We start from the raw sequence: 10730 nt of genomic DNA, 5'->3' as shown, positions 1-10730 counted from the left end.
CAACTCAAAATATTTTGAAAATTTTACCAAGCATAGAAAATTAAAAAATAAACATATGGTGTAAATTTTTGAGTTATGAGTAATCTTAAATCTGATTTTCAAATCTTAAATATAAAAAAAATTATTAATGAATTTACAACTCGAAATAATTTGCGAATTTTCGTGATTTTTATACGAATTTTGTCAAAATTTCAACTTCGGACGCTTAATGCTCATATAACACAATCGAGGATTTACGATCAACGTTTTTTTTATTTTCCACTTACAATAACTTAAAAGGAACCTTGTGTTTAATTCTTAAGTTTTTTGACCGAGAAAAAAAATTTTTAGTCGACATTAATTTAAAAAAATAATAATAATAATAATCAAAAATTTCATATGCCTATAAATAGTTCAAAGCTATATGTCAAAATATTTTGAAATGGTGTATGGAAAACACTATTATAAACATTCAGTGAGATGTGATTCACTGATAAATGCATGCAACTAAGCTAATTTTTTGTCAGAGTTAAACCAAAAACCGATTTCACGTAAAAATTCCCGTTTTTCTTAATTTTATTTTTTCCGGCGCTTGGAATTTACTGCCGGAATTTCACTACCTACTGGGAATTTAAACCTTCCCATTGGACCAAACTAGATTCACTTTCCCACCGGAAAATATACAGTACCACTGTAGTTGAAAATAAGAGCATTATCTCGACTACTTATCGTGTATACGGACACACAAAAATAATACTCATTAGGCATCGTAAAATAAGTAAGTCCCGATAAGAGCGGTCCTGATGTATATTTCTGTACAAATCATAAATTTTCCCCGCGGGACACAAAATTGGCCGCGGGTTGCCGAACCCTGATCTACGCGTGCATAGTAAACGAGCATTATTAGTGTGTCGTGGTGCGGATTCAGATTTATATATAACGGAGGGGACTATAGAAATATCGACTAATGCCTATACGTATTAATATAATTTCTAATAATGTTATATACTTACGAGGCCAACTTAGGAAATACTTTGGGTGGCTTCAGGAGTTTTTAGGGGGCTCAGCATTTAATATAGATTAAATTGTATAGTTAGACATTTTTTTTTTAGTTTTTTTTACCAGGATTTTATTCCTAAGTTAAACACATTCCACGGGGGGAGGGGGGCACTGGTCGTGTGCGTGGTGTGGTGAGGCTGATATGCCCATAAGTACGTTTGTAAGACGGAAGCTACCATAATATAGATTTACTAAGAAACTACTTAGGAACTCTTATAAAATTGAAAGGTAAGAATATTATCTAGGGCATCTCATCGGCTTTTTGTTATATTTTAATTTTAAATTGAGTTATGAGTATTAAAATATGTATAAACAATTTACAATTTTAAAATACTCATAATTCACATTAAAATTAAAATATAACAAAATGCCGATGAGATGCCCTAGATAATATTCTTACCTTTAAATTTTATAAGAGGTCAATTCACACAAATTTTTAAATTAACGGGGCTAAAGGTGATCTGCACGTGTAAGACGGAGACAACCTATGCAGGCGCGACGTCCTCTTAATATGTTTAGTACCTATTGTTTACTTTGGATAATAGAAACAACTTTTTCGTTTATTAATCTAAAAAATCGTAATTCACTGTTCAATATACCTATACACAAACGTATAAAACGTTTTTAAAATCAAATTTTGATAAGTGTAAGTACAAGTTTAAATTTAAAAGTCGATTGTAGGATCTAAAGAAGACGATACTAAAATAACAAACCTTTTTTTTAATATCCATATGGGGGGCATACTACCGTGATTAGATATATTTGTAGGTACTTGTGAATGAAAATATTAAATAGGTCTTTATAACGTGAAAAACAGTTTTTTCAAATCGCCTTAATTTCTTTCATTCTAAATACTTTTTGATGAGAAATGTATTGTTGTAATTGTGTACAATTAATGCTGTAACATTTATACAAATATTCCCATTTTGTCTACGTTAAGATTCACTATTTATTGACTATAATAAAATTAATATATTGACTATCTAATTTATTTATTAGATAATATAATAATATAAGTAATAATAAGTATAATAATTTCTATAAAATAATGTACATTTGAATAATTAACAATACAGTATAATATACTTTAAATTAACAAAAAACAGTTATAGGTACATATTATAATACACAATAGGGAGTATAAGTATTTAACCCCTTTCACAAATAATTTCAACAACACTTGGTTCCATTAATACTGGATTTAAACATCTATGAACGGAGCTGCTTAATATTTCGTCCAGAAGCAAATGTACTAAACTGAAATAAATTATAAAAATTAAAATTACTATAGATGAAATCAAAAGCAAATTATTAGTAAAATAAACGGTGATTTATTTTAAATTATCCAATAAATTTATTGTTCAGCAATATCATGTTCCAAAACTAAGTTCATTTAAGGATTAGGTTGCTAAGAAGAAATAATATAATATGAAATATTATAATACCTATAATGGTACGAGTTGATAACTAAAAAATAATTAAATACTTAGAAAACAGCTTCAAATAGATAATTCAAAATTCAAATATAAAATATTCATATGAAATTGGGTAATAGCATAATGCAATTTGAACGTACAGATTTTGTAATTCAAAAAATTTAGGTTGTTATAAAATGTTTACTATTCATAAAAGAATTAATCAAACAATAGGTATTTAAATTAATTTTGTGAGAACTTAAAAGATATATATTTTAAACCTAGTTATTTTACTCTAATAATTTAATCAATTACTTTTAAAATTTTTCCTATATACATTAATAAACAATATTTAATTAGAATGATTTTTAAATTATAAAATAATGATAATGAATATAATATCATACTTTTCATCAGAAACAAATCTCCACAAATAAAGCTGTAAATAATGAATATCAACTTGAACCTGTTGAAGTCCGTAGCGATTAAATGTTCTTAAACGAACACATTCTAAAAGTGTCTAGAACATTAAAAGAAAAAAAAATGTTTAAAGTATAGATTACAATTTTTTATACAGAAAATATCCAAACCTTAAGACTTATTTTAATAATGCCTGTTGTAATAGAAACCCTCGAAAATTGAACTGGCGAAAATATATCTATGCGTTCTGAAAATAATCTATTGATGGCAGAAAACGTTTGAGTGTTTGTAGCTGTTCCACCAGTAGACCATGCCCTTATATGTCTAGACATTTGAGTCCTACGACTCGAATCACTACTTCTGTCGGTCCGCAAACCTTCTTCAAATAATTCACCAACCTAAATAATAAAGAGTAATTTCAATAATTAGTAATTACAGAAGAATCTTAACCTCTGTTGGAACAACATAGAATACAATTTGTAAAATGAACTAAATTAAATTAAATAATATTTATTTTTGTCTTAAATAGTTTAAAATGAAGCAAACAAATGCCTATTATATTAATATAAAACTGTTTTGTACCAATATGGATAGCTTCTTCCGAGTGTTATTTTAATAATAAATGTTTACAAAGTAATGAATAATATGGATAGGTATTAGATATCATATGTTTTCTACTATAACTATTGCGTATAAAATCTTAATAATTATTTTTAAAAAACGGTTTTTTTTTAAATTTTATAAATGATACACGTCCTTCTTATTATTATTAGAAAGTTTATGACAATATAGCACAGATACTGTTCTGTAAAAATTTGGTTCTTAAAATCTTTCTAAACTATTATGTTAATATCAATATTTAGACTAAATTTAAATACGAGACAGTTACTTGTGAATAATGTTGAAGTTTTTGGTCTATTTAGAATATTTTATTAAATTAAAATACAGAAAAATATACTATCATCTTTCAATTTGAAAATATTCATTATTAATTCTAATATTGAATTTAAACCAGTAAAGAAAATTAAATTTGATAGGTTCTGTCATTGGCTAAATGCATTATAAACAGAGATCACTTATCAATATCCTCTTAACCATATTTACACGTATACTCCAAACACGTTAGCATGACCAGTAAACAAAGGAAAAAACTGGTTTATGACGGCAAACTGATCATGTTCTTCATGAGCGCGGAGAATATATCCATCAGAAGTTTAGTAATTTTAACTAATTTATTATATTACAAGTGAGAAGTTTTACTTGACTGTCGACAGATGTAATTTCCTCCACCACTCGTTTCATAACAGCGCGCACTGTTCTTGGTTCTAAACTATGAAGCCAATCACGGGTTTCAACAGATTTCTTTAACATCTAAAAATTAAAAATCAAAAATAAAGCAGAGCAATATCAGTTTTTTTTTTGTATTACTTACTTGTGATATGGATAGTCCTTCAACGCGTACATAATAGTTTACAAGATGTTGAGCGGCAGAATGCATATCTGATGCTAACTCAACTTCAGAGCTAAGTTGAGATGAATTCTTGTTTTTGGTTTCAAAATATTTATTTATCTCGTAAGTTTCATCAACTAGTTTTAACTAAGAATAAATTAATAATAAATATCAAATACTATCATTTACTATTTATTCTTAGGACTATATTTTAGCTTACCAAGTGACTGATACCAGAAATTTGATATTCGAGACACATTTTTGTCATAATCAGAAAAAGAAAAGCGGGTGGACAAGGTATGCAAATAGTATAAGAACGAGCTGCCGAGGATAAATAATGTAAAAATCCCACAACAAGACTTTCGCGTACATAATCCACACTAATAGTTTTTCGAAGAGTATTATTGGTTGAAAATGATACTTTTGGATCTAAAAATGCCTAAACACAATATTAATCTATAGAAAATATATATGATTAAATCAATTGTGTAGAAATAATAACTAAAATTTGATAGGTTTGTTTCTCCAATTCAAATTCAATATATTATCATTGGTTTTAAAATACACAGATGAGCCATGGGAGTTTTTGGTGACCAAATATATGCAGTCAGCCGCTAGGTTAACTGTATCCGTTTACATTGTGCTTAATGCAATGGATATAGCAACCTAGCTTACCTAGCGGCATATTTTTAGTCACCAAAAACTCCTATGCTATAGTTTATCTGTGTATTTTAAAATCAATAATATTATAATATTATAATTATTTGACTTACAGAAATATCTTGTAAAATTCCTTTAACTTTTTCTATTACATCTGATGTTAATGATGCCAAAGATTCAGTAGCAAATCCATTATCATTTAATTTTTGCAACGATACTAATGACTGACGTACAGTTGCGAGTTTATCATGGAAATGCGCTTTCAACATATCTAAGTGTAATTTAGTTTGACGACGTGCAGCAGATGAAATAATCTCCATTACATTCCTATGAATATTAATTATATTATTATCAATTATACGTAATACTATTTTTTTAATGGATTTAAATACATACAATGTAAAATCTTTGTAGGAAAACAATTTTCCAATTGCTTGAATCTTTCTATAAAATCTGTCCAGAGCTCTAACTAGGATCGCTGTATCACTTGTATTTCTATCAATATAACACTGAACTATTTCCAAGTATCGAATCATATTATCTTCAACAAATACATTTAATTGATTTATACTGATTTCGGTCTCTTCATTTTCATTACTGAAAATTAATGACAATGATTAATAAATAAATCAAAATGTTCTTTTTCATATAATGATATATTTTACTTTTTTGATAAATTTTCAACGAACATATCATTGAATGATGCGATTACCAGGCATAATTGACTAAGGAAAGTGTCACTTCCTAAATCAATAAATTCAATCATATCCTATGAAAATAATTAAATATATAAATAAATTACAAACCATAAGCTACAATATTTTTTTATTTCATAATTATACTCTTATTATTTAAATAGCATTTGAAAATTGCTTGTGTTAAGACTTGACATTATAATCCGAGTTTTTAAATAATTCAATAATTCGGAATATTACATATTGTACTGAAGTCCGATAGGTTGAAAATTGATCAAATATATAATAGAATTATAAAAGAAGCAAGTGATAGGCACTTGTCTAACTTCATACATTCGTAAAATAGCAATATTATGATAAACATGAGTATATTCAATTGTATATTGGTGACAACTTGATACTCGTTTGTACTTGTTTGAACTCTAATATATTTTTTAAATTATCTAGTCAATGGTAGAAGTATTAATATATATAAAATATAAAATATTTGAATAATAAAATTAAAATCTATAAGAATTATAACTAAATTTACTTGATTTATATCTTCAACTTGCGATTGAAGTACAAGCAATGACTCCAATAGACAATTTTTTGAGTGTAATAAAAATTCTTTGCATAGTGATAAAACTGGCTCATCAAGTTGAAGTAACAGATTAACAGATTTAGTTAATTCTTTACCAGTAATCTAGGACATAAAGGGTCATTTTAGTAAAATCATGCTTCTACTATAATAGGTAAAAGTAAATATAAATCATGAATAAATACTTACATTTTTATCTCTTAAATGGCTGTATAAAATTTTCTTTAGTTCATTCACTATTTTGTTACAATCGTTAAGTATTCCCTTTAATGATTCTTGATTCCCATATTGAGTTAAAACTCGTTGAGCATGTAAATATTCTTGAACAACCTAATAAAGATATTATATTAAAATTACATAATTGTTGTTTTGTAATAAATAATCAGTTTATTTATATGAATAATCTAAGGGATATCAACATTCAATACCAACAAAAGGAGTTCAGTAGCCAATTTTCTATGTGTGTGCATGTGGGTAAATGTGGGCATAGTAAGTGTTCATTAGTGCGAGTGACTGTGTATAAAATAAATATTGGAGCGCTCCCACACATGCACGTAAATTACAGTAATGCAGCACTTTACACACTTATTACAAATGCGAATTTCGTATTTCCAATAATAAAGCTTAGGTACTTAGTGACATCATAGTATAAACACTTATTATACAAACTGAAGAGAAGAAGTTTTTCTAGGTTTGTATAGAAGTCGATTTTCAATACTTTATTTTCAATGTCCAATATTTAGCTCTAAAATTTGTGATATCTTACTTTTGGAATTTGAATTATTGAGTTTAGTAATAAAAATATCAAAAATGTATATAGGCGTGGATTAACTTCTCTTCTACAATATCGATAATAAGTGTTTTTACTCTTCTTAAGCCACTCAATAAACCATATTATTTAAAATACAAAAATTAATTTTCTTAATGTTTCAATACTATTCATACCTCTTAAATAAGTACATTATTTACATTATTTTACCTGTGCATAATCTCCTTTTATTAAAAGTTTATTTAATGTTGTTGGAAGCGTGTAAACGAACTCCAACCGTTTTAATAATGTATGGGTCTCTGATAGTTTTGATATTTCATCTCTATTGGCCTAAATATATTAAAACACATACATAATTATTTAATGAATAATAACCCACCTAAAGTTAATATTCTAAAAAATGTTCACTTGCATGCAAAGATGATGTAATTATTTCTGATGTATTTGTAATCTCATCCATTTTAAATAAAAGTGATTCCATGTCTTCTTCTAAACTTTTAAAATCATTTTTCATCTATAACACAAATTAAAACCATTCTGGTATTTGATTATATTATATATAATATATTTTATTCTGGATTAACATCTTACTTTTCCAATTGTATCAGTAGCCAAAATAAATTTGTTGTAGTTTTCATAGACTAAAGTTTGCATATCAGAATGTAAAGACTGAATGTCTTGATGTATTTCTCTTTCATGATCTATTACTTGTTTTAAATTTGACTCCTGTACAATATAATGAATTAGTATATATAATTGTCATTAAACAATTCATACTGATCAACTGAAATTTAATCTAAGAGGTCAGGATTTGCAGAATATTTTTAAGCACTTAAAACATTATTTAACACATTAAACGCCGCCCGTGATTTCAAAAACGACGGAAAAAACAAAAACTAAAACCACCCATACCTTTAAATTTAGAGTTCATTGTCAATGGCCTACTAAATTTTAGAGTTTATTAAAAAAAATCTGATTTAATTATAGTGTGTATGAACGTATACGTTCTTGACGATTCAAGGCGTCACCGGCCTGTTGGAATAAATTTTGTTGACGCGACCTTTATGCGTCAGCGGCATTGAAAGTGTTAATATAAAATGTAATTTACAGTAAATTATAGATTTGATTTATTTTTACCTTAAGTACTTTTTTGACATACATCTCTGCATTGAAACATGCACCGTCAATGTCATAAGGATTTCCTGGTTTAATATCCATTTTAGAACATATATAATAATATAATATAGTATTATAAACTACCTACTTATTACTTATTAAAGAAATTAGAAAATATAATAAATATTAAACCATAGAATACTATGATTGACTATCAATAAATTTATTATTTTATCAGTTTCCGTTATCGTCGTAACCACATCGTCGTATCCATCAACAAAACAATAATCATTATCACGGCTGCATAATATTATTATCACAAAATAAACAAAAATTAAAAATTTCGAGTAAAAAACATGTTACTGGACGTTTTTAGACGACATTTCCATGACTAAATAAATTATAAATATTAATTAGTTAATTTAGTCATGATCGTCTAGACGCTTGTATTGTAAAGTATAATATAATAATGTCGGGCTACGATTCCCGGAGTGATGGACCCGGTTTTGTCGGAATTAGATTCTGTCAAGAATGGTAATACTATATCATGCGAATTCATTTTTTTAAAGTTTCTCGATTTTGTTTGAATTTTGATCGGACCACAGTGTTGACAATACTACTTTTTTAAAGTCGAAACATCAAGTACAAGTTAAATAATTTCAACGGTTTAGGAATAATGACAAAAATAAATAAGAATGCTGACTGTTTAATTTGCTAAATTAATTTTGTCTTTGTGTTGTTTGTTTTCCAGTAACAACATGTTGTATCCAAAAGAAGACAAAGAACATAAAGTACTGTTGTACGCTGTAAGTAAAATATAATATTACTTTTGGACGGTTTTGGTTAATCGTTTTTATTTTTATTATTTACCACATGCCAATTGTTTGGTCGTGTAAAAAGTGTATGCTACATTGTTTCTATATTAAATTATAAATAAGATGTTCAATGTTTCAGTGCCGAAATTGCGATCACAGACAAATGGCTGACAGCAATTGCATTTATGTGAACAAAATTATGCACGAAATCAAGTAATTTAAAACGCCTATACACAGATTGACTTTGTTACTCATTAGTTATTAATATTATTTTTTTATTGCGTTTAGTGAACTTACTCATATCGTTTCCGATGTAACGTCTGATCCAACTTTACCCAGGTCTGAAGATCATCCCTGTCCAAAATGTAAACACCGAGAATCAGTATTTTTCCAAGCTCAGACTAGACGTGCAGAGGTATATCTTATACTAGGTATTTAATTTTAATTAATTCTTAATTTGGTTATTTTTTTTTTTTTTCAGGAGGAAATGAGATTGTATTATGTGTGTACCAATCCACATTGCATACATCGTTGGACTGAGTCTTCAATTTAATTATTATATAATATTTTTATTTATATATGTACTTTATTATGAACAATGGAAAATAAACAATTAATAAACAATATCACATTCAACTTATTTCTTTCATTAAAAATTTTTGAGCAACGTTACAAATTTTCTCATCTAATTTAACTGAAAAAAAAATAAGACAATTGAATCAGATTTTATAGTTTATTTTAAACATTTACAGATTTTGTGTTTTCCTTTAATCGGAAAATTATTTGCCATCATGATTGGGTCTTTACATATACAATGTATTATTATATTTAATATAAATGGACTTCCATTTTCTCCTTGAGGAAATTTTGAAATGTACTCTTCTTGGGTTAAACAATCCACTACATTCACACAGCCCAACAAACATCCAGTTGGATAACGTTTTGGAAATTCAACATCTAAACACAATGTAGAGATACAAATATAATTAAGTAATACAAAGTTATACGGTAGTTTATGTAATTATGTATAATGTACATTTTACAAATAAAAAGAACACAAATTCTAAATAAAAAAAATTGCAAGTTATTTTGTACTTAGAAATTTAAACACCTAAGACTTGACAATATAATACAAGGATCTTGATAAATCGTTTTTAAAGAAGTTCAAAAAAGTTAGTGCTACATGAGTGTTCAAAAATTGAATATTTAAACAAAAAACAATTGTTTTCATACAAAATTAGTTTATTTGTTGTAATACATAAGTTATTAAGTTATTGATTTGAAAGTTAAAAATTCTCACCATGTATTTTTGATAATTTTTAATTGCTTAAGTTATAACCTATTATGACTTCCAACCAAAATGTTATCAACATATATATATAAAAAAAAAATTGTTTATTTCTATAAATATTAAATAGCATACAAATAGCCATCACATTTTGAAAATTATATCATATATAGAAAATTTTAATATAAATATAAAAAGTTAATGATTATTCGTTTTTAAATTATAAGAAATAAACAGAATTAATTATGTCAAAGACTGGTGTTCCTGATATATTCTTATTTCCAGCAGCTGTTTGTTTTTTCTCATAATTATTAAAAATAATATTGGTACAACATGTATGAGTGTAGTAGATGACAGTTTTAAAATTTAATTTGTATACATTATTGAAACAACTGAAATCGATTTTAAGGATGATTTAGATTCTGAGCGATGAATGTATTGATTTTACAATAATGTGTGTTTTTTTTTTTTATTTTTTTTTTAT

At 26.6% G+C, this 10730-nt stretch overlaps 2 protein-coding genes across 2 annotated transcripts; one reads left to right on the top strand and one right to left on the bottom strand.

Moving 5' to 3' along the window:
• Window positions 1–2011: 2011 nt before the first annotated feature.
• Window positions 2012–8363, bottom strand: LOC132947210 (vacuolar protein sorting-associated protein 51 homolog). The gene is made up of 15 exons (XM_061017453.1): window positions 8165–8363; window positions 7619–7753; window positions 7440–7541; window positions 7238–7357; window positions 6448–6588; window positions 6211–6363; window positions 5649–5752; window positions 5380–5580; window positions 5097–5310; window positions 4544–4762; window positions 4306–4470; window positions 4134–4244; window positions 3044–3271; window positions 2861–2973; window positions 2012–2295 (listed from the first exon to the last, which is right to left on the bottom strand). The coding sequence occupies exons 1-15, from the start codon at window positions 8243–8245 to the stop codon at window positions 2187–2189; spliced, it is 2196 nt and encodes a 731-aa protein (XP_060873436.1). The 5' UTR covers window positions 8246–8363; the 3' UTR covers window positions 2012–2186.
• A 108-nt stretch (window positions 8364–8471) lies between these two features.
• Window positions 8472–9584, top strand: LOC132947211 (DNA-directed RNA polymerase II subunit RPB9-like). The gene is made up of 5 exons (XM_061017454.1): window positions 8472–8677; window positions 8895–8949; window positions 9098–9171; window positions 9247–9373; window positions 9440–9584. Exons 1-5 carry the CDS (start codon window positions 8613–8615, stop codon window positions 9509–9511), a joined length of 393 nt encoding a protein of 130 aa, XP_060873437.1. The 5' UTR covers window positions 8472–8612; the 3' UTR covers window positions 9512–9584.
• Window positions 9585–10730: the final 1146 nt, after the last annotated feature.

Source organism: Metopolophium dirhodum, chromosome 6 (genome assembly GCF_019925205.1).
Source record: "Metopolophium dirhodum isolate CAU chromosome 6, ASM1992520v1, whole genome shotgun sequence".
Classification (NCBI taxonomy): Eukaryota; Metazoa; Arthropoda; class Insecta; order Hemiptera; family Aphididae; genus Metopolophium; species Metopolophium dirhodum.
This window is presented reverse-complemented; position numbering and strand designations above follow the sequence as displayed.